General features: G+C 43.8%; 1 protein-coding gene and 1 pseudogene across 1 annotated transcript in view; both read left to right on the plus strand.

The window, feature by feature from the left end:
- The window catches only part of LOC142572611 (116 kDa U5 small nuclear ribonucleoprotein component), a 53,959-nt gene that overhangs the window by 25,877 nt on the left and 3,938 nt on the right, over window positions 1-24,144 (plus strand). The window contains exons 17-23 of the mRNA XM_075681834.1: window positions 3,141-3,234; window positions 3,739-3,829; window positions 12,102-12,315; window positions 15,058-15,145; window positions 15,581-15,794; window positions 20,593-20,746; window positions 23,668-23,775. Coding sequence (XP_075537949.1) covers window positions 3,141-3,234; window positions 3,739-3,829; window positions 12,102-12,315; window positions 15,058-15,145; window positions 15,581-15,794; window positions 20,593-20,746; window positions 23,668-23,775 — 963 coding nt within the window. The remainder of the gene's footprint in view (window positions 1-3,140; window positions 3,235-3,738; window positions 3,830-12,101; window positions 12,316-15,057; window positions 15,146-15,580; window positions 15,795-20,592; window positions 20,747-23,667; window positions 23,776-24,144) is intronic.
- LOC142573339 (uncharacterized) lies at window positions 7,774-9,501 on the plus strand (annotated as a pseudogene).

A 24,144-nucleotide genomic window follows, 5' to 3' on the forward strand; every position in this document is an offset into this window, starting at 1 on the left:
CAGTGAAATGAGAAATCCTTGAAAAGAAAACGAGAAATTCGAGCCACTGCACGATGGGCCGCTGCTCCAACAGCCGCCGCGCGCTCATTTTCCAGCCATCTCGGCGCGGCTCTCTCTCATCGCCCATTCACCTCTCCGAACACGAATAGACCGCGCCAGCTGCGCCTCAAGCAGATTGCTTGCATGTTGCTCGCTGGCTGCTCATTTAGCACAGTTCAGCAAACAGCTTAATTGTTCGTCTTTGTTGGTTGCGTCGAGGTCGTTCCTGGCCAGGTGGTTTCTCACCCTCGCTTGACTCACCGACAAAACGGAAGATGGCTGATCCTCCCACCGACCATCAGCAATGCACAACGTTGCCGGTAAAAAGAAAGCGCACAACTGTAGATTCGGAAACTAAGTGCTTCTGACCGATGAGACGATCGTCGCGAATGTGCTTGCATCAAATAGCAACGGCGGCAGCAATGGCGCAGGGCAGGCTGCCTCAACATTGTCCTCACAGGAGGCTCGGCAGATGATTCAGCTCCTCTGGGGCTTTGTTTTCGCAAGGAACCTTCTGCTGCACTATGTGGAGCACTTGGATGCCTTGGAGGAGGATGTCGACAAGCTTTGCATAAAGCATGCAAGGCTAACGGACATAGACTTTTCTCGTGCAAGCCAGTGAGAAGTATGTGGTGAGATGCTTGTGGCGATCTCTCCTCAGCGTTTATTTTGGATTTCTTAAGCTGACAGGCTGCTGCCGCAGCCTTCTCGCAATTCTTAAAAGGCCCCTTTTGGGGCCACCAAAGCGATGCCTTTGCGGTGCTCGCATATCACTTGCCACCCGTGACACCTCTTTGCAGTCCTCAGTTCTTGCAGTTCTGGCAGTGCCATTCTTTAACGCCGACAGCCGCACCTTGTTACACGCAATCGGAGCGACCAGGAAGCAGTTAAATGAGGGAACACATCAGCAGCCGTGAGGAGGAAGGTGGCGGGGAGGGGCACTAGCCTCCCCGCCATTATAGTTTTCTCACGTCAGTTCTGCTATCCCCTTATTTTGATTTTTTCAGGCAACCCGGTCATAACAATGGAATTTTCGTGGCACTTGAATGTTGTTATAAGTTCGTTCGACTGTATTTTCACTTCCTCCAAAACACATCTACAGCATTTTTAACGAATTTGCTTTAGACTTGATACGTACAAACCTCATTTTACCTCCTCACTAAGCAATATACCATATTTACTCGCATAATGATCGCACTCGCGTAATGATCGCACCCCTGAATTTTGTCGTCAAAATTTGATTTTTTTATATTTCCCGTGTAATGATCGCACCCCGAACTTGCCGAAGCGATACGCGGTGTGCCAAGTCTAGCTAATAATGATCGGGCTTACCATCTGTCGAATACTAAACGAACGACTCTTCAAGACAAACCAAGTGGTCTGCATGCACCAAAATTCTTATGAAAATGCCTCATTTCATTCCTTTCATCACTTTCCACACTTCCATGACAAAAAAAGAAAAGAAAAGCTACCACCAAACTTGCCTTAGCTTTATTATTTGTGGGCTTTATAATGGTTGTGGTCAACAACAACAACAAAAAAGGCCCCTTTCGATTCTTCTCGTCTGCACTCATGGGCACGCAACAAATCGCGAGTGCCAACGATAATAGCCACGTTTTACACTGATACGTTAGAAGTGTACCCTATTCATACGCCGACGCTTGTAACACAGCTAAGATATTCGCCCACCCTTAGCGGAAATGTGCCGTGTTAGGATAGTAGTGAAGACAAATGCCGCTGTTTCCACAGCATGCCCACTGTGTGTTTCTATGTCACTGGCAGCTAAGCGCGCCCATCTGTTTCTGTCCCCGCAAAGTGGACATGGCTACGTTATTGCCGCAAACTTGCCGGTATTAATAATATTATTTATTACTGATATGGAAGAAACTGTTTCAATGCACGTAATGTACTCACGAGAAGAAAAAGAATTGTGTTCTGCGCGTTTGGCTTGCTCCACCGACCGCCATTTTTGTTTTGGTGTCCCGCACTACATAAAGTGGCAACTGACTGTTTGTTGACCTGTTGTCATCCCGCAGCAAATGCGGGATGAAAAAAAAAATTTTTCTTTTTACGGGAAATTTAACCTGTGTAATGATCGCACCCTTGAATTTGTGTCAATATTTTTTGACGAAAAAGTGGGATCATTATGCGAGTAAATACAGTATTACACAGATAGGCACGAAGCGTCCCTCTTATGATTTCCGCTGATGACTATGGTGATGCGGACTTTGCTGCTTTGTTTCATTTAGACATTAGTGCTGCTTTTGCCCTTTAGCGTTGCACATTTGTGGTGCTCCACGCTTGCCGCTCTGCAAGAGTTGTCTGAATTAACCGATGTGTGGCCAAATACATCTGAATTAACACGAGTTTCATTCCATTAAATAATGCAAACACCTGCCGTGACCTAAGGATGAGTCTGAATTATCCAATTTTTCAAATTTGGCAGAACAATTGTTATTATAGCATAGAGAATGAAGGTCAAACTTGCATTGGCTTTCTAAATTGTATGGCAAAGCCGTGGTGCTGAAGGAATCTCTGATGTCATAGACTCTGTTACATGTTTTCGAAAGTTTTCACACCAAAGTTTCTGAAACTTGCCAGGCTGAGTGCTTGCAGGCTCAGGTGAGGTAATGAATTCGTTATTGATAAAAGCTAAATTAGGTGCACAGCAGGTGCTCTCAAAATCTATGACGTTATAAAAAGCTCGTGCACATATTTCCAGGCTATGTCAGCACCTGCTTCCTGATTTTGTACCTTCTCTTTCTTACCAAGCCAGCTTCTCTTCATATTTCTCTTCCCCTTCAACTTGCACACACTTCCAAATTTAATGAAACACTTGGATTTCTTTCTCTTATATTTAATGGAACTAAGGGCATTAGGTAACATAGATTTGTGAGGTTGTGGCTTAACCAGAAGTAATTGTAGTATGAATCACTTTGGTTATTATTGTTCAGTGTTCATGCGGTGCTTCTTGAAAGCAAAGAAACAGAAGCGAGTGACAATATGCTTGTTCCAGTTGTGCTCAAACTTCATTAACTAAGGTTTCTTGTTTATTCTAATTAATTAGATTTTGTTTTTAAACTTGAACGTGCCGATTGCAGGTGGAAGAATCTGGCGAACATGTCATCTTCGGGACAGGAGAACTGTATCTCGACTGTGTGATGCACGACTTGAGGAAGATGTATTCAGAAATTGGTAGGATATTTTGGTTCTCTACAGAGCTTTTTTCATGTTAATATTGGGTAGCAGCTCATGCATGGATTGTGTTTTTTTCTTCTTTTGCTTATTTAAATAGCATGTATATGTGACGGCAGTCTGTCTTGATTTATTAAATCGTCTCATTGTTTCTAAGGGTGCAACAAACACTGCAACAAAATTTTTAGTGTAATTTTTACATGGTGCTTTAGCACATAAGAACTTTTTGTTCTGATCAATTGGGTTTTGTGGCTAAGTCATGAACCGAAAACTTCATTCTTACTAGTGGAGCAAGCATTCGTTGAGATACAGTGGTAGTATCATATTGAATCTTTCGGTTGCTCTAGATAAAGAAGCTGTTTATTTTTTCATTCGTTCTTGTTCTTTCTTTTCGATGTGCAGGTTAGCAAAAGCACTTTATTTTCATGTTGTTCACATTTTCTCATTTGTTCTTCGTGACTGTCATGACAAATTGGCCTTTTTCTTCTCACATTTAACTTGCAGATATCAAGGTTGCTGACCCAGTAGTCTGCTTCTGTGAGACAGTTGTGGAAACTTCATCGCTGAAGTGTTTTGCAGAAACTCCCAACAAAAAGTGAGCTGGATTTATTCTTGTAAATTGAACTCTCTTGTCCTTATTTATTTACTCTAAACTGACCTTAAGATGAAGTGTCATCTTCCGAATTTTTGAATATGTGAAATAGTTTTGGGGATCTTTAATTGGTTTCTTTCTGATAAATAGGCAGCGAACTTCGATTGAAATAGGGGAATCCCTACGGCCTTTTCAAGATTGTTATAAATCTGCTGTCGTTGTTACAGTGCATTTTGGAATGCCTTCTTGGAAACAGGGGTGGGCCACTTCCACTGAAAACGACTCCACTCCTGGGCTAATTGTACCAAATAAAAAGAAGTAGACCACAATTGCACCAAACTGAGCCAAAACAAGTCTCAGAATTTGATGGCCTCTACTGCCGGCAACTCTACCACCACTGTGATAAAACCGGCACAGCCTGACCAGCTTTGTACTGTGTGTTTTTGTTGATCCTCCTCATGCCGCCTGAAATCCTAATTTCTTTGTAGCTGGTAGCGCTAGACAATGGTCACGAAATAACAGTAAACCCTCATTAACTCGAACTCTGGCATCTCGAAATATTGGTTACCCTAAATCAAATTTTTTGTACGGCCGTGAGGACAACTGTGTTTTTTAAAGCTTATCTTGAAAGTTTTTGCACCAGATTCTAGATACCTTAAGAGCTTGACTTCGAAAATACCAGGGAAAAAGGTATACGGCAGTGTCAGCAGCATTGCTTACACTCCCTTTTCACCCCGCGGTAGGTCACTAGCCCCGCCGTGCCACACTTTATGCTGATATTTTCCCCTTTCCATCTCTCACCACTCGCATACTTACTCATCTGCTCTATGCCACTTTGTTGTGGCCTCACACAGAAGAGGTGAGCTGAGACTCAAAAGGTTTTTTTTTTTTCTCTCACTTATTTAGGACGCTGTCACTGATGCATAAATGTGGTCAGAGCTTAATAATAAGGACCTTGAGTAAGATGATTGGCACTTTCGAGCAGGCACAATCAGCCCATGTAGCTTGCCCAAAAGAAGCCAGCATGCAATCTCACAGTGTTTCAGCAAGATTGGGGCTTGATAAGGATGCCATGTTCAACCTTGTGCTATAGGGAAATGTAAATGCTGCATCACTCATGCCTGTCTGATAAATGCATGGCATTTTCGTTTTTTCACATTTCAGTTTCAGTTTTCAAAGCGAAATTGGCTGGAATTCATTACAGTGCAGAAAGTAGCTGTGTCATCTTTTTTTGATCTCTGGAGGTGGTTATGCTTGGACGATTGGCTTCAAATATTGCTTTATGATCAATCACCTTTATTCTGTCCCAAGCACGCTGTCTTGGCACAGTGCTAGTAATGCCGTTGCCCATAGATGCCGACGTGTCCATTGCCAATGCATGCAAAAGTTACCGAGATTATTACCAGCAGCACTTTGGAAAGGCTCTACGTTGTACATGTATGTCCAGTGGGGCTTCTATTTTCACGACTTCATTTATCTCGAAACTCCACTTATCTGAAATTTCTTCCAGTTTTTTACAGCTTCGAGTTGACTGGGTTTACTGTATTGACAGTGGATGATGTAAAAGCCTTCCTCCAGTCTCAAAATAATGCGCAGCCCATTCTAGCGCTCAGGTGGCTGGCATGACCTGGTTTTTCTGCACTGCACAGAACTGTTGATGATGATGATGCTAACGGCCATTTTCTTGTAATGGGCGATCAACAGTGTTGCCCAGCTTTTTTTCAATGTTGCCAACAGCTCCGTAGACACCGCAGAGGAAGCAAAAGCTAGGAGGGAGCATCGTGTGACGATCCTAATCATAAAAAATATAAAGGAGAAATAGGCCTTCTTCACATTGTAGGCGATCGGTAGCTTCCAGCCTTCTAAACGGTCTGGCAACCATGGAAGATAATCATTCCCCTGAACCACAGCTCATTTACACTTCCAAGAGAGGCTAGCTAAGTGACGTAACACTACTTCCGTCGAGGAGATGGAACTTGGCCAAGTGCTTCTGGCTGAGAGCATTACTAGCCTCAGGTACATGAACCAAAAGCTGTAGCAACATTAGAACTTTGTGGCAGAAGTTCTACATGTGAACTTTATGTGATGGCTAAGCGATACTGGGTGCAATATCTTATTGGGATCATAAATCTAATAGCTTGGGGCAAGATCTCTGGATGTTGACGACCACATAGTGTGTACAGGCACGGCCACTGCTAGCGGGAACATGGGAGCGCGCCACCCCGGCGCCTCATAAGGTCTTGCGACGCAGCCGCAATCTAATTGATTGGTGAAAATCCCGGTGAGTCGTCTGCCAAGACTTCACGAAGCGGCGGTGGTGCCACGCCGCGGAGCACTGTCACGGGTTCCAGTGTTCCCACTAGCAGTGGCCATGCCTGTACCTTGAAAGTACAGTATTCTTTAAATATATTTGTTCTTTGAGTCAGTATCTTCGGCTTACTTATTTGTGTTGAGAAAATGGCTGACAAGGTTAATCCACAACCATCAACTGTATGACTGGATTTCCCCATTTTCAACAGTATTGGGGCGAAATAAAATGGAGTGCTACTACTCCTACTCGAGAACATTTTCTCCGTGAGGTCTGCTTTGGCTGGAAGTGTTTTATTTAGCTCAACCTAAGTGCTGCATAATAAATTTTAAGGTAGCTAAAAACGTGTAAAATGCAACTTGCTCCTCCGAAGTGCTCTGAAATGAAAAATTGGCTGCTCTAATTTCTCCAAAATGTAAAATTTATTGCTCCGAAGTATTCGGAGATGCAAAATTAGCTGCTCCAAGGTGCCCCAAAATGAAAATTTCGCTACTCCAAGAATTGCTCCAAATCACAAGTCCTCAGTACCATTCCTGCAAACTACATCTGCCAGTAGTTCTTACATAACAGACAGTGCACCACACTGTACATTTGGCAATCATTTCTGGCATTCATCATAGAGTTAGCCCAAGATTACTCCTTGCACCACTTGGCATTCAACGAATCTTCGGCCACAGCACGAGCATCTAGCAGGGTTCGCACGAGTCCTTGAAAACCCTTGAATTTGAAAATGTGATTTCCAAGGCCTTGAAAACCTTGAAATATTTAGTGGTGCCTGAAAAACCCTTGAATTCCGTGATGATAGTCATTGGCGCTGTTCAGCGATTGCCCGTTGATCAACTGGCCACATTGAAAGCGAGGGTTGCCTTCCGATCCAAGCCAAGAAAATCCAGTCCGTTTTTGGCGTTCGTTCTTCATGTTTTGTTTTGTTTTTGTTTTTTCGCTGCGGTCACGCACTTTTTATAGTTGCTGTCCTCATACCGCTTGTTAATCGCCTCCCATTGACTTATTCAGAGCACGTGTATTGCAGCACGCGCTGGACGTGGACGTAATTGTGCGTGTGCGCAATGCCCGGGAAGTGCAATTTCCAGCGATCGTGGCCTAGCCATGATGAGCACAAAGACTGGATTGCGCCGGACACCGCAAGTTCGCATCGTGCTAGATGCAGACCGTGTGGAAAAGTGTTTGACATCTCGTCGATGGGAGAGTCTGCGTTGAAGAGCCGCAAGAGGAGTTCGAAACACAGCGCGAGCATGAAGAATGCAGCAGGTCACTCCATGTTGAACTACGTCACATCGCGCAAGTGTGGCGAATCCGTTCGTGTGGTCGAAACGCAGTCCTCGAATTTGAATGCCGCAAGCAAGGCTCACGATTCAGTGACAGAAGCAGAAATATTGTGGGCTTTGAAAGTTGTCACATGTCATTACTCGTACAGCTCATCCGCCCACACAAGCAGTCTGTTCAAGAGAATGTTTCCTGATAGCGAAGTGGCGAAGGTCTTCACATGTGGAGAGAAAAAGTGTGCGTACCTGGCGTGTCATGGTCTTGGATTGTTCTTTCTATCATCCATTCATCGGGCGATAGATAAGTGAGACTATTACATCGTTCTGTTTGATGAATCCGCAAATGATTACCTCCATCAGAAGCAGATGGATATACACGTCAGGTACTGGGATGCATCTAAAAAAATAACAAGGTACTTCACATCCGTTTTTATGGGCCACGCGATCGCAGATGACATCGAGGATAAATTGTTGAAGGCACTGGAGCCATTACCACTTGTTAAGATCCTACAAGTGTCCATGGACGGACCGAATGTCAACTTGAAATTTTTCAGAAGCTTTCAGGAGCACCTGCAAAAAAACTATCAAGTACAATGCCTAGATTTAGGCACTTGCGGTCTGCACGTTGTGCACAACGCCTACAGGGCGGGTGTAACTGCCAGCAAGTGGGGAGTGGACATTCTGTTGTCTAGTCTAAGTGCATTGTTTGAAGATTCCCCGGCGAGGCGAGAGGACTTCGTAGCGGTGACTGGTCAGGCTACATTTCCCCTTAAGTATGTCGCCCATCGCTGGGTTGAAAACGTTCCGGTAATTGAACGAGCCCTTCGCTGTGGCCTGGTGTGCGAATTTACATTGAGTCTGCAAGAAAGAAAGAAGTGAACCAGCCGAAATGTGCCTCCTTTCAGAACTTGCTCAGTTTCTCCAGTGACCCACTAGTCCCAGCAAAGCTTAACTTTGCCCTTGGGATTGCACTAATTCTGAAACCTTTCCTGACGGACTATCAGGCAGACCAATCACTTGTGTTTTTTCTGGCATGGGACCTCGAAACGATTGTCAGGAAGCTTCTCACAAAGTTTGTGAAGTGTTCAGTTCTCTCTGCGTCAGTTGGGACTACAGGCCTGTTGAAAATAAACATTGAAGACGTGAACAGTCACACAGCACTTGAGAAAGTGGACATTGGTTATGCAACTGAACAAATTTTGAAAAATTACAAGGTCAGTGCAAAAGATGCATTTGCATTTAAAATGGAATGCAAGCAGTTCCTTGTCAGTGTGTTTAAAAAAGTTATTGAGAAGAGTCCTTTAAGATTCCCTTTGGTTAGAGGCCTTTGCTCACTGGATCCTCGTCAAATGTGCACCAAGCCAGACCAGTGCCTAGCAGGACTCAAGAATGTTTTGAATGCCCTCATCGCTGCAAAAAGGTTGAGCGATCACCAACGGGACTCTGCTCTCTCTGAGTACGCCGAAATGCTGCAGATGGAGAAGCACAAGCTGCGATTGTTTGAAAAGAGCTCTGACAGGCTAGACATTTTTTTCTTAGAACTTTTAAAGTTCAATTCATCCTATGCTGAGCTCTGGACAATAGTCCAACTTTTGCTTGGGCTCAGCCACGGCTAGGCAACTGTGGAAAGAGGATTTAGTGTCAACCGGCAGGTCTGTGTGGAAAACCTGAAAAGTCTGTCATATGTCTCACAACGTGTTATATGTGACGCCATTGATAAGGCAGGTGGCATCCTTAACATTTCTATAACAAAGGAGTTGAGGACCTCCGTTTCAGCTGTAAGGCATCGTTATCATGCATATCTGGAGGCGTAGAAGAAGGAGCAACTTGAAGAAGCAACGGAGTCAAAGAGACGCCTTGTTGAGGAAGAAATTGATACCTTAAAGCGAAAGAAAGCAAGACTTGAAGCAACCGTTGCTGATCTGACAGCTTCAGCAGACAACTTGGCTGAGAAAGTAGAAGAGACAGGCGACGTCGTGCACATTGTGAAGTCGAATTGCCTTGGGAAAACGGCAAAAAGCAAGACAGAAGAACTTCTAAACATCAAGCAAGAAATAATCACAGAGCTTCAGGAGCTTTCATGAGCGCTAGTTACGACCTGTCTTAGTTTACTATTAAACTAGTCTAGTCTGTAAGTGCGTCTTTTTCTTAGTGTTCAATAAATTTCTTGCAGCGTGTTTGAAAAAGTTGTTTTACTATAAAGGGTACTAAATTGAGTATTGAAATGAGTCCATGAAAAAAACTTTTGGGGGCCTTGAAAGTCCTTAAAAACCCTTGAATTTGTGCCTTCAAAGCCTGTACGAATCCTGATCTAGACGTCTAATAAGCATACTGGAAGCCATTCAGAGCTGTTTCTGACGTTGCTGTGGTGATTTGAGCCCTCGTTTTGCTCGCCATGCATGTCTCGTATAAGAGACTGTTAACAGGGCCTAGGGCGCATTCCCTGATTACACGCGCACGCATATGCCGTGCACCTAAAAGCAGAGAAAGACCATCAGTATTTTTGAAAATCAAGTGAAAAGAAAGAGGATCAGACGAAAAAACTCGGAGAGGACGTTGTAAATGCAATAAAATAGCGGGGGTCTTTCTATAAATCTGCAGGCCTGCTGCTGTCTTATAAGGCGTCTAGGTGCTCGCGGAAGTTTGCAGGGACGGCATGGCCACAATTAGTACATGACCGGGGTTGTTGGAGAAGTATGGGAGAGGCCTTTGCCCTGCAGTGGGCGTAACCAGGCTTATGATGATGATGATGATGAGGTGCTCGCACTGCGACCGGAGATGGCGCATGTGCGTGTGAAAATTAAGGAGCTCGTTCTGTGTCGTGTAACAATGGCCCCTTTTCTGCACCAAGTATATTTCGCCGCAATATAGCTGTGTTTTGCAGCGAAGCTAACTTTAGAAGCAAATACTGCCAAGTGAATCAACGTGTTTCGGCGTTTTTTTCCACCTTTTGTTTAATTCGACCCACCAGCTAATTAGATCTGTTTTGTTGCTTTCGTCGGTCACGTCAGGGTATAATGAACAGAAGTCGACTGTAACAATATTCATGCACCAACAAACGCCCATTGTTATAACCGGGTTGCATGAAAAAAAGCTGAGGGGACAAACATTCAAACTTTTTTTTTAGACAGAAGCACAGTCCCACTTATAGCATTACTGGTGTTAACATTACTCGAATGTAACAATGAGCAGCTGCCCCACCCCGAACTATGTGTTCTGTGGTAAAATAAACCACTTGCTACAATGTTCCCATGCTGCATTATTGGCTATGATATCGGCGCCAAAGAGAAAGAAATCACAACATCTAGGAAGCTGAAAAAAAAATATGCGACCCACTTAATACACCCACCTTTGTGCCCCACACCCCACAGTGCATGCCTTAGTTGCCCCTCTCTGGTCCCCCTTCCAACCTCCCGATCTCAGTGAGAGGGTGGAAGAGACACAGGAAAGGGGTGTGCAAGGCTGGCTATGCAATTGGATGAAGGCATGCCTTGCAGGGTGCGCAGCACAAGAAAAAAAAAAAAAGCGAAGCTGCTCGTGTTTTTTTGTTTCTTTTTTTCGAAAAAATGCGACAAAGTGGGCGTGTCCGGCACAGCAGCAGGTGTAACAAAGCATATCACTTTTCTTCCCCCAGAGGATTTTGTATTTTTCTCTTGGCGCACACCCAGTAGCCAGACTTCATTGTTATAACCGATAACATGACATGGGAGCGTTGTAGTAAGCGGTTTATTTTACTATATGAGGGACATTCCGAAAGTAAGTTGCGCCATTTATTTGGCACCGAATCTTTATTGAAAAAAAAAAAGAAAATACACCATGTCATCATGAACTATACGCCTTGCACAATTTTTCCACGTAGTCACCACCAATATTGAGACATTTGTTGTAGCGTGCAATCAGTTTGAAGAAACCACTCCGGTAAAACTCGGTGCCCTACGATGCAAGGAATTGTTGCACAACCTACTCCACCTCGGCATTGTTTTTCAAGTGACGTCCCAAAAGTGCAGCTATCAATGCAAGGAACATGTTCCCATTCACACTGGATAACAGCATGCACTTCCATTGGCAGCCATGTTGTCAGCACAGGTCTGTCTGCCATTGTGATTTGTACTCGAATAACCTCGGGCACGCCTGTCTGCTACTACCCTCTCTTCTTCGTCGCTCTACCCATGTGTCATTCCTCCTCTGCTGACGCTCCTTCCGTTGTTCAACCGCCAACGGGCGTGTAATCTTATGGCGATTGTTTGTTTCGAGGCTGAAGATTCTGGAGAACAAAGCCTTGCCTTATATTTGAATAAATACGGTATTACTTGTGCATATTTGTGCTTCTAATAGGCAACATACTATGTTTTCATCACGAATGCAAGTGATGCGCTGTGACCACTGGTTGCAGAAACATCTTACTCTGCTCATTTGGTGGTAAATAGATTTGGATCTTCAATGCCTCTCATATAATACATATGTCATATTTTGTGGTGTACAAGTGCAAAACTTAATCTTACATCCAATAATGTGGTGCATACCTAATAATATTTTTATTTCATGTGTGACACACTACTTCTTGGCCTCAGATGCAAACAGTGAGGGAAGCCTCTCCAGTCTTTGTAGCGTTGCCTGCTGTGTATGAAACTGAGTATATATTTACTGTGTTATGTGCTTCTGTGTATATCATTATTCTTGGCAGGAACAAAATCACCATGATTGCTGAGCCGCTGGAAAAAGGCTTGGCAGAGGACATTGAGAACGAGGTAGTGCAGATCACGTGGAACCGGAAGCGCCTAGGAGAGTTCTTCCAGACAAAATACGACTGGGATCTGCTTGCAGCTCGTTCCATCTGGGCATTTGGACCAGATGCTACAGGCCCCAATATTCTTGTGGATGACACCTTGCCCTCTGAGGTAACTTGGATCTTTGTGTTTGGCTTGACACAGGTTTCAGATTTGCTCACTTTGCTCTTATTAAACATCTAATGTCTAATACTGCTATAGCCAGGTGCTTTTCAGCCAGCTGTCTGGTATGGATACCGAAACCATTGCAATACGGTTAAACAGTAAATTGGATGCAAAGGACGTAAGCAAAGAAAGACAGTGGAGATTTACGAAAACGGAAAGAAAGAAATCAGGAAGGAAAATCTATATGAAAGCACAATGGGGAGTGCCTTGCTATTTGATGTCCAAGCTGGCCGCTTGAGGACAGGAACATACTGGAACATGCACCACAAGTACATACAAGAACATGCACCACAAAATGAGGCATGTGCATGCTTAAAAAAAACACAAAACAAAGCATGGAAATGACTCGGCACATTGTAATGAAATGTCAAGATATTCATCCAGCGAGACCTATAGGGAGTGTCCATCTCCCAGAAGCATTGGGATTCAAAGAATATGGAAGGATTAACTGGTCTGTAGTCGAGATAAGAAAGAGATGATTAGAGTATCGGTGGAAGAAAAACAGTCAAGAGATTGATAGAATCGGAGTCATTGCAAGTGTAAGTAATGGTACAGTATAGTTATAGAGGTTTTAAATACAAAGTCAAGATTGAGATCAGATAGACAAGCGGCTAGATAGTAATAGATGTAGTAAAACCAAGCAGGCTCGGAAACGATTTATCGCCCGTCCCATTTCAACAAAGGATGCCAATAAGCATCATCGCACACCAGCACAGCTTGAAGAAAAAAGGGGCGCAGGCACCGTGATGGCGATAGCTGCAGACTGAGAGGGTCACTCGCTCTCCCGGTGCAAAACACACTGAGTGCTGCCATGATTGCACACACACCCCTTACTTATTCGCTCTAAGTGGAGCGGCTTATTGATATGCTTCGAGTAATCCGGTTTAAAATGCATGTGTTTGTGTTGGGACTGGGAGAAATGTTGAACAAAGTGATAATCATAGTAAATTATTTCGTTATAACAAGGGTTTACTGTACCATATAGCTCCCATGTCCATATCTCTTTCTTTACCAGGGGGAAATTGGCTGTTTTTTGTATGGTTTAGTTAGGAATTTTTTGTGCAACAGCTACTAAGTTTAGTGTCATGCAGTACATAAAAGTGAAGGTAAATGAACATGCTTTCAAATAGTGTTTATATTTAAAAATTACAAAAAATTTAGTCACATAAAAAATTTCTTGAACAAAACAAAACAAAAAAATTTTGAGTAAGGTGTAATACCTCTGGGAAAATTTTTTTTTAGTGGAATTCCAAAGTATACAAATTGTGGATATATCACTAGGCAACATTTCTTTAAAAATTATACCCGTATATTAAGTACTCTTTGAGTTACGAAAAATTACAAGACGCATAATGAAGTATCCAAGTTCTTGATTGGTCCTACTTACGATTTTTTTTTTTTCAAGGAAAAAATTGACTGATAGCACAACATTATATACCAAAAAGCGTGTACTAAATGCACATTGCAAAAGCACATTCGAAAAAAGGAGCAGTAATAACAAAATGCATAATAAAAATTATCAAACACAAATAATTAATGAAATTCACTGCAAGCTTTCCTAATGATTAACTCATATTTTCAGAGCGAAAAATACTACAAAGCTTATGACAGATACAAAATAGTTAACACTCCATAGCAGAATATCACAGCAAAATTGAAAGTCATAGCTCAATAATAATAACGATAGCCGCTTCGGACCGATACTGAGCGTCATTCCGCGGTCAATGCCCGGATCTCTCTGGGGTCGAAACTCCACGCTTCTTTGAGCTGGTGGAAGCACGTCTTGCCTAAATGAAGTGGACACCCTATACATAAAGAAAATAATAGTTTGGACACCAACAGGGCAATTGAACCGGCTCTACATATCCATACACAAAGTGGACGGCGAATCCGAAAGTCACGTGCGGGTCACAGCTGATCGGCTGCATCTTTCTCACCTCAGCGGAACTCCGACGACTCGATATCGATGTGTGGGTCATCTGTGCTCAATGAGTCTAAAAGATCACTTGCCGGATCATTGGAATCGAGCGAAACTGCTATCTTTCGAGCGCGCACGGTTCTGGATGTCGACGCCATCGCGCCACTCAAGTGCGCGTCAACCCTTGAGCTTGCGTGCCCTTTAAAAATCGCCGCCGCACGGTGAAAAAGTTAAGCGTGCAGAAACGGAAACTCTAATTTGTGTACAATCACCGAGATGGCGCCACGAGTCCAGGGGCGCAGCAGTTTTTTTTAGTGCACGCTCAAAAACTACGTTCACCACTGAACGATGCCTAGTGCCGTGGTAAGGAAAGAGATATGCTTAACGGTGGCACCAAGCATTGTCTCGAGCTGGTCAGCAACTTAAGAAACCTTTCTTTCAATAATTTTTTTTTCTCAGCAAATTGATACAGTGATTAAGACAGAAATGTAGAAGTCTACAAAGGCCGGAATATTGAAATTTGCATGGGGCAAATAAGATTTCCACCAATGGAACTCCCTGTTTAGACACGTAGATACCAAAACATAGAACGAAGGCAAGAAAAGTGAACAGTGTTGTCCATGCATGTTTTCAGTTTAACCATTTTGGCTAAGCAGTATCACTTTTCTGGGCAAACTTTATTGCCAAAAGTGTTGATTTGACATGTATAGTAATCGTTTATCTCTTCATTGCTAAACACTATAGTGCACATTGCTGTTTTCCTTTTCCAGGTTGACAAAGGGCTTCTCAGTATGGTGAAAGACAGCATCGTCCAAGGTTTTCAGTGGGCCACACGAGAAGGGCCTCTTTGTGAAGAACGTAAGCTGTTACTGTCTTCTTGTATTGTTATTTACTCCCTCCGAAGGGATTTTCAACAGAAGATGATAAATGTCACGTGATACCTGGTGTATCATTGTACTGCATACATCATCTATGGTTTCCCTGGGAACATCAAAGCATCAGGGCTAGGTTCATGAGCTTTGCCATTAATTTTTAAATTTTTTTCTTGTGCAGTGCTGGCCATCTTAGGAGCTTTTCCATTACATCTAATAGATTTTACGCTGTCTTTGTTGCAAGGTCTGCCAAAGCGTTACAATATGTGGGGCCTTCTGATGTTCCATCTGCAACTCTGCCGTCAAGATTAGAGACATTATTTTGCTCATACCATTTCTCTAACATGTTCCAGTAGACAGGACTGTGTTTCTGGGTGCTAGCAACCTGCACTGTGCTAATTTGCTGACACTTTTGTCACAGCCATCCGTAACTGCAAGTTCAAGATCTTGGATGCTGTAATAGCAAATGAGCCAATTCACCGTGGAGGTGGCCAAATCATCCCAACAGCTCGACGTGTGGCATATTCTGCATTCTTGATGGCTACTCCGCGACTCATGGAGCCATATTACTTTGTGGAAGTGCAGGCCCCTGCTGACTGTGTCTCGGCTGTCTACACAGTTCTCGCTAGGAGGAGGTTGGTGCCCATGTTTGGTTGCTGCATTCGCTATAGTTGTAGTCAAGAGTTTGACAGAATACTGTCTGGTCAGGTGCAAGCATCGTTAAAAATGAAGCAGGCCACTGAAAAAGGTGAGAGTAAAGATAAAACAATGTTCTGGGATCCTTAGGGGTCCCATGAAGTCATTGTATATTTTTGACCTTGGTCAGTCACATGCTTCATTCAAGTATTTGACTAACAATTCACTATAATTGCATTGTGCTTTCCTCTGCTTTTTGTAGTACTTTTCTCTCGTGGTTAAAAAAAAAATGAGGATCACAGAAGATGGAGACTTCAAGTGATCGACACTGTCCAAACAAGGGATGTCATTGGCGCTGACGTTTCAACTAGTGAATTTGTTAATGAAGACCCTGGCAAAGACAAGTCCCCTTGTCGAAGCGTTGGCTTCAGTGACGCCTCTTGTTTGAACACTATTGATCCTTTGTGGCTGGTGTTAGGCTTTCACACAGAGCTGTGCAGAGATTGTGAAACCTAATTGTGTTTTGATTCTACATGGTGGCTTCATGCCAGGCAGGTTGGCACATTTTTGTTTGCACTGTAACCAGAATTTTAACATTTCTGCAGGTCATAAGTAAACATTGCTTTTATGTGTGATTTCACAGCAATGCACCGCAACTTTCCCTAAAGCCTTACTGTGCTTGAGCAGAGAGCAGTGACGGAAGTTGTGGTGACTAGACACGCAGTGCAGGAGTGTTTCCGAAACTGCTGGGTTGCTTTTCTAAAAATTTGAAATTCCTTGCATGCAGTCAGTCACTTGGGTTGTGCATGGAGATGCTCCTTTTTTTTCTTTTTTGTCGATTGTAACTAGGCCCACAGCTTGCATGCGAAGGCAGGTCATATACTGAAAAGTGCTTTGCTTATAAGTGACCACATTTTATTTGATTGCCAAGTGGCTGTAAACTTGCAATCCTTAGTGCCAAATTATTATGAATGTCAACTGAGTTGGCAAGTTGCGAGCATATGACAAAAGGAACATTTAAGAATTGTAATACAGTCTACGCTCGTTACAACAAACCAGTGTACAACAGACTTTCCTATATAACAGACCATATTTCAGCTTTAGTTTATTCTCCATATTTTTTTAATGCAACGAAGTTTGCTTTTAATGGACTTTGCTACAATGGACTATCGGCTACAGCGGATGAAATTAGTGGCAATCTTTTTCAAAATCTGGCATATAAAACATACTTTTGCTTTGTCGACACGGGTTGACAACTGACTTGCGAGGGCCAGCCGACGATTGCAGCTCAATATTGCACGCACAAGAGAGGAAGACAAGGTGAAAATGCGCCGTCTCCTTTAGATCACGAGGCGAGGGGGAGGCGAGACAAAGGGGGTTCTATTCCGGTGGCTGCTGCTTACGGCGCAGCCGCCGTATTTGGAAAGCGACCTGCAATGTGAATAAAGTGCTTGCCCACACGGGCGCCGTATCTTGAAAGCGATTTGCGATGTGGAAAAAGTGTACCCAGCTTCGTATGCACTGTGCTTTTGACGTTTACATTGCGTTGAAGCAAGACAGCAGGAAGACAGCACGAACTTTTTTTAAATTTTTTTTACTAAATTTAATAAAAATTGTTACCAAGACAGAGTTTTTCATGTTCATTTCAAAAATATAATTACTTTTAAGATTGACTGAGGTTCCAGATATAATTAAAATTAATCACTTATTGTTTATCGGAACAATTGCAAGAAGAGTATCAGCTAGAATGTTTATAAAGACATATGGCTGGGTACTGCAAATTGTTAAGAACACAAATGTACAACTACTTTTTTACATTGCAGGTATTACCAATTTTACAGCAACTTGAAATTCAATCTCCAGGCATGCCTAACGTGCGGTCCTATTAGTAGCCACAATTTAAAATTTACAAAAGTTAAATAAAATAATGTGATTCTAGCGCCGTGTAGTACACACATGTAGCTACATGCCGCTGCTAAAATTATGGTTCTATGTGCCCTGAAAACCGAGATAGCACTTCAGCAAGCTTAAGAAACACCAAAAATGAGATTCTGAGAAAACTTGAAGAAACAAAATGAGCCTATTTTTATAACAGTACACCACAAAATATTTCAATATTTACATGTGCTATTGCATTAGTAGTCTCCAGGAATATAGTCTGTCTGGCTAGAGTCACTACGGTGATGACATCTGAGCACCCGTTCCAAGTATTCAGCAGACACATGCTCGGCAGGCATAGCCAGCTCATTTGTCCCGGCAGCAGTGTTGTCAACGCGATCTAGTAGTTCCACTTTTCAGTCAGTAGCAGGAGTTGACGCTAATGCTTGAAGTCTTCCTTGAGCTTCACTGTCAATACGCCGCAAAACTTCCAGCTGCAGAACAGTAGTGTCGTGCTGAAATGTCTATGAAACGTGGGCATTGTTAGGAGCGCTTTGGGGGACTAGTCCTAACATGCCATTGGGATCTCCGGTCTCGCTGGACTGCGGGAGCGGGCCGTTATCGATGTCATCGGGAAGCAACACGGCAGAGCGCCGTTTCTCGAAGTTGTTCGCCGACTTCCTCTTCCTTTTTTTTCCATATTCGAACTTTGTAGTAGACTTCGAAGTCGAGGTTGACATCGCTGTGAGCGTAGGAAAACTCGTTGGCATGAATAGTGTGTGTGCAGCGGCCGCGGAGTGATGCAGACAATGCCAGTCTAGCCAATGGCACTGCAGCCACTCTAGTCACCTGTTGCCTTGCGGTTGGACACGATGCTGCTGCTTGACATGTCGCCATCCGCTAGATTTGCAGCCCACAATGCAACAAGGGCGATTCATGGTACTCGCGAAAGGAAACTTTGAGACCACCACTGACTGCGCAGCTCACATGAACACGGAGAATGTTCTAACTCAAACAGAATACACTTGCTGTATGCCGGAAGTGCTTGAGGGTAGTGATAAATTCTTGAAGGAAAAAACTAGTCACAAAAGAAGAAGAAAGGTTCACACCACAATTCTTGTTGTGTGTTCTATTTCTGTTACTTTTTTTGTGGTATATAATCAAATTAAATAACAGTCCAACTACAGTCAATGACCGATTTTTCAGACAATGGGTTTTTAGGACATGCCCGATAATTCAGATGCCTTCACGGCACCACCACGTACCCCAAAGAGTCAATGTATAAGAATGTCTGAAATTTCGGATGCAAGAACTGTTCGCTGTCCGATTTTCAGGACTTTTTGCCATGACTGCAAGTCCAAAACGGCATCGATTGAAGCCACCACCGGCTTTTTTTATTATCTCGCCACCTTGAAACGACACACTCTCATGCAGATCCGCTTGCAGCCGTAGCCACCACCACGGCAACGCTAGCCCTACCTGCTTCGGTGTTTGTTATCAAGCTTCCTGCTGTTCGATGCCTTGTTTTAGAGCGCAGCTTTTAAGTGCCTGGTCCTGTGGGGAGCATCGGCCTTGGCGTCAGCGTAACCGAGTGAACGTGTGTAGCGAAAGATGAAAGCGAATGCGAAGCGCATCGGGGGATGAAAGATGTGTGGAAGGAAGCGGAGAGGAAGGTGCAGTGCAACCAGGAGGTGGAAAGCGGAGGAGTGTATGGCAAAAAGGGTGAGGAGGAAAGGAGTGCCGGCACGACCAGGCATGCAGCCAGTGCGGAAACAAAGTGTTGGCATGTGCTTCAGACCCACTGTGCATCCGCTACTTCATCTGCTGCACTGCCGCCACTAGAAAATGCGCAAGCCATGCATTCCCATGTTCAAGCTCTCTTTCTGAACAGCGAGCGACGCAACCGAAAGAAATGCTTTGTCTGCCGCTGCGGCTGAACAAACTGCCCGAGCAGAGGCTCAGCGCTGCCGCCGAGCACCTTGTACTTTAGAATCAAATTCTTCGCCATAATATATCGTAAATTGAAAACACCCAAACACCTGCACTCAAAATTCGCATTACGGAGTATTGTAATCGTCGGTGAAATTTTTTCATTTAAAGAATTCGTCACTGTCAGCAATGGCGCTGACTCCGCCTTGGTAATCCTTGCTAATGGTTTCGAAGCACGGAAAGCAAGACGCGCTTGTGGTTCCCGAAAGTCAGCTTCGCCTGAATACAGTTGTTTCGCGGTTAAGCATACGCAAACTATTGCGGTGAAGCATACCAAATGTGTAAAGGGGCAATTGTCACGGGACACATTATGTATTCCTTAACTATACACGTGTGCACCCGCCATCTCCTGTCATAGCACAAGCACCGATAAGAGTACTGGCAGGCCTTCAGAGCTATTTCGGACGTGCCTGTGTCAACTTGAGCCCTTGGGAGCAGTAAAAGGCTTGCATTCTTGTTTTTGGAATGTCCAATTTTTCGGACTTCTCAAAGCCTCTAGGGAGTCCAAAAAATCAAACATTGACTATTTTACAAACATTTGTTCACCATAAAGTTGGAAAATTTATTGGTGACGCAACATAGGTAGCCAATCAGATAACTCATCCAACTAACATCGCGCCCACCAGCTACATGGGTTGTAACAGGGCAACTAAAAACCCAGGGGAGCGCCGCTGCGATCGGTAGTGATGCACATTTCAAATCCTTATAATACATTACACACTTTATGCAGGGCGCCTAAATATGTCACTTAATGATCGGAACGACCTCCCCTAAGACTACATTCATACATAGTTAAAATCGTTTCAGGGTCCCTTTAATACATAGTGTAGTGCTATCTGTATTGATATCTTTCGTCATTTGCTGACAGTTATGAACTTTGACTTGACGTACAAGGCACATTGTAAATGTTTTTTTTTTTCTGGTTTGCAGAGGTCACGTCACACAGGATGCGCCTGTCCCTGGGTCTCCACTATACACAATCAAGGCTTTCATTCCAGCCATTGACTCATTTGGGTTTGAGACTGACCTCCGGACACACACCCAAGGCCAAGCCTTCTGCCTCTCGATGTTTCACCATTGGCAGGTGAGAGAGCACTTCATCTCTTTAACAGTTGTTTGTAGAGTAGCCAGCTTAACTGCGAAGTAACTACCGTATTTACCCGCGTATAACCCGCCCCTGCGTATAACCCGCACCCCTAACTTTGAACTCGGCGGGAAAAAAAAAAAAAAAACTCGCGTATAACCCGCACGTTTACCTGAAAAAAAAAAAAAAATGAGCGCTAGAAAGATGCAACTCACACTCAGTGATCATTTCGTTTTCAGAACATTTATTCAAACGACCGCCACCACGTCACTGGTTATCCGATTCTTAATCGACGCCGCTCTCACTACTGCCATCCGAGGCTTCATCGCCACTCTCAAAGACGTAGTCGTCCTCGGAACCATCCAGACTATTACTGATCGCACCTTTTTTAAAGCTTTTGCGCACCAAATCGGCCGGTATCGCTTTCCACGCATCCACGATCCACTGGCACAGCAATGGAATATCAGGCCTTCGCACGCGTCCCGTCGGTGTGAGGGCGTACATGCCGTCGGCCATCCACTGGGCATACAGCCGCTTCACGTGTGCCTTGAACGGCTTGTTCAGGCACACGTCGAGTGGCTGTAGCATGGACGTCATGCCGCCAGGTATTATGACGAGGTCGGTGCTGGTCTCGGCAAGGCGAGCCTTCACCACATCAGTGCAGTGGCCTCTGAAGGAATCTAGTACGAGCATCGACCGGCGTGCCAGCAAGGCACCTGGTCTTCGCTCCCAGATTACTCGAAGCCAGTCACCGACTAGGCCACTGTTCATCCACGAATTTTCTTCCGCACGCACAACGATTCCTGGGGGCAGTGGAATGCTAGGTAGCGTCTTGCGTTTGAAAATCACATACGGGCGCAGTTTCGTGCCGTCAGCCAAAGCGCATAGCATGACTGTGCAGCGCAGCTTGGCATTTCCGCCGGTCAGCACGCTGACTGATTTGGAGCCCTTCTTTTCCATGGTCGTGTCCATCGGCATCTCAAAGTACACAGGTGTTTGATCAGCATTTCCCACCTGAGACAGCAAATAGCTGTGCTCCTTCCGAAGTGCGATCACATATCGTTGAAAGTTCAACAACTTTTCCTCGTAGGCTTCAGGAAGCCGCTGGCACATGGTTGTTCGCCGCCGCATAGAAAATCCATGTCTTCGCATGAAGCGCTGAAGCCATCCACGGCTTGCACGAAACTCACGTGGAATGTTCAATTCCCGGGCCAACTTCAGGGCTTCCATTTGCGCCATCTCAGTCGAAACAGCGTGGCCACGACTTCTCTGCTCCTCAATGAACTTCGCAAGCTGCGTCTCGAGGTGGGGGTACGCGCCAGTCTTCGGACCCCGAAACGCTCGCCTGTTCCGGTTCGTTGCTTCGAGACTCTCTTTTTTTTCTTCCTCCAGTCGCGAATGCACGACTCGTCGACGTCATGCTGTCTTGCAGCAGCTCTGTTGCCGATTTCTTCGGCAGCGGCTATAATCTTTAGCTTCTCTTTCGCTGTGAAACACTGCCGTCGAGTCGCACTCATGATGCCAAAACAAAGCAGGCAAACAGTGCAAACTGGGGTAAGTACACTAAACAGCGCCTAACGCGAGGCTCAACAATGCTGGCCTTTCGTTGGCCCTTCATCGGCTTGACAAGCGTCGATGACGATGGGGATGGCGGACTACACGGGGAGGCCACCGCACATTGCGGTGAAGCCGACCCCCCCCCTCCCAAGGAAAAAATTCGCAGATAACCCGCACCCCCACTTTTTAAACGCGTTTTTTCACATTTTGGTGCGGGTTATACGCGAATAAATACGGTATTCAAAGCAATACAATAAAAGGCCAACAAATAAAGACAACACAGGGAAAATTATTTGTACTTAAGAGGAAGCTTTAGCTCAGGTGCTCCTATATAAATACATGTGAAAGGAGAATTTGTTTTTCTCCCCAACCACTGCACCGAATTTGACAAGGTTTGTTGTACTTAAAAGAAAAACTTGAAGTATAGTGACTCTTGGTGTTGAATTTTCGATTTAGATCGTCAATTTTTTATAAAAAATTGGCAAAAATCAAAAATTTTCAGAAAACGAAACTATCAAGTTTACAACTCTGTAACTCAGCAATGAAAAATGATATCACAATTATGTGAATTGCATATCATAATACATTTAAAGTGGACAAAATTGACAAGTCACACATGAATCTAAAAAAAATTTGTAATATGTAAATACAGCTTTTGCAGAACCCTTGTACACAACTTAACGAATTCACGTAAGATATAAATTGACATATCCAATTTGTCCGCTTTAAATTACCTAACAGATGCCGTTTGCAGAACCACAATATCTGTTCTTGATGCAGAGCTATTAACTTGTAAACTTCGTGCTTCTATTTTGTTCAAACTTCCAAATACTTGAAAATCTTTTTAACAAAATTCAGGCCCTAAATCAAAATTCCGCTTCCAACAGTCGCTAGAATTTAACTTTCTCTCTCAAATGCAACAAATTTCATTAAGATCGGTTCAGGGGTTACTTCAGAAAAACATTTTCACGTTTTACATGTATTTGACTAAACCGCGTCAGAGTTGGGCCCGAGCTAAAGCTTCCTCTTAATAATTGAATTAAAGAAATGACAAATTAATGGAAGTGAAAGTGGATGAAAAAACAACTTTCTGCAGGTGGGAAACGATCCCACGTCTTCACATAACGCGTGCGATGCTTTATCAATTGAGCTACCGTGGCACCATTTTCCCATCCACTTTCTGGGGTATTTATGTGTTACTACGAGAACTAACCCTAGGAGTGCTAGCCAGTGCCACCACTCACAAACCTCCACTGCCAAAATGGAGGTTTGTGTTTTCTAAGTTTCTAAAGGAGTCAAGTATATCTCAAGCAAAGCTTTATGGGGCCGATCAGTAATGATACTTTTGCTTGCGCTCTTATCAGATTGTGCCTGGTGATCCCTTGGACAAAAGTATTGTGATCCGTCCCCTTGAGCCCCAACCAGCTCCTCACCTTGCAAGAGAGTTCATGATCAAGACACGCAGGAGGAAGGTATGTGTTGCCTTGCACCTGTTTCAGTGCTCTGTGTCTTGTCATTGTAAATATCTGTCCCAGCAACGTTACAGGAACGCACAGGCAGGAACACTGAACAAGATAAAACCAATTCTCAAAGTGGTTGACATAGATTTTGGTTCCTGTATCAGAAAACCAATGCCATTACAATTAAGGGGGATGAAGGTCATGAAAGCATTTTATTTTTCATTTTTCAACATATGTTGCTTAATTTTTGTGCACAGATATATTGTAGAATGCTGATTTCAAATATGTATTTAGATTTCAAATATCTCACTTGGAAGAAAAGATATGACAGAATAGAATAGTCCTAATCAGGTCATTTCTTACGAGACTTTGTAGTAATTT

The sequence above is a fragment of the Dermacentor variabilis genome, chromosome 2, assembly GCF_050947875.1.
Source record: "Dermacentor variabilis isolate Ectoservices chromosome 2, ASM5094787v1, whole genome shotgun sequence".
NCBI classification, from domain to species: domain Eukaryota; kingdom Metazoa; phylum Arthropoda; class Arachnida; order Ixodida; family Ixodidae; genus Dermacentor; species Dermacentor variabilis.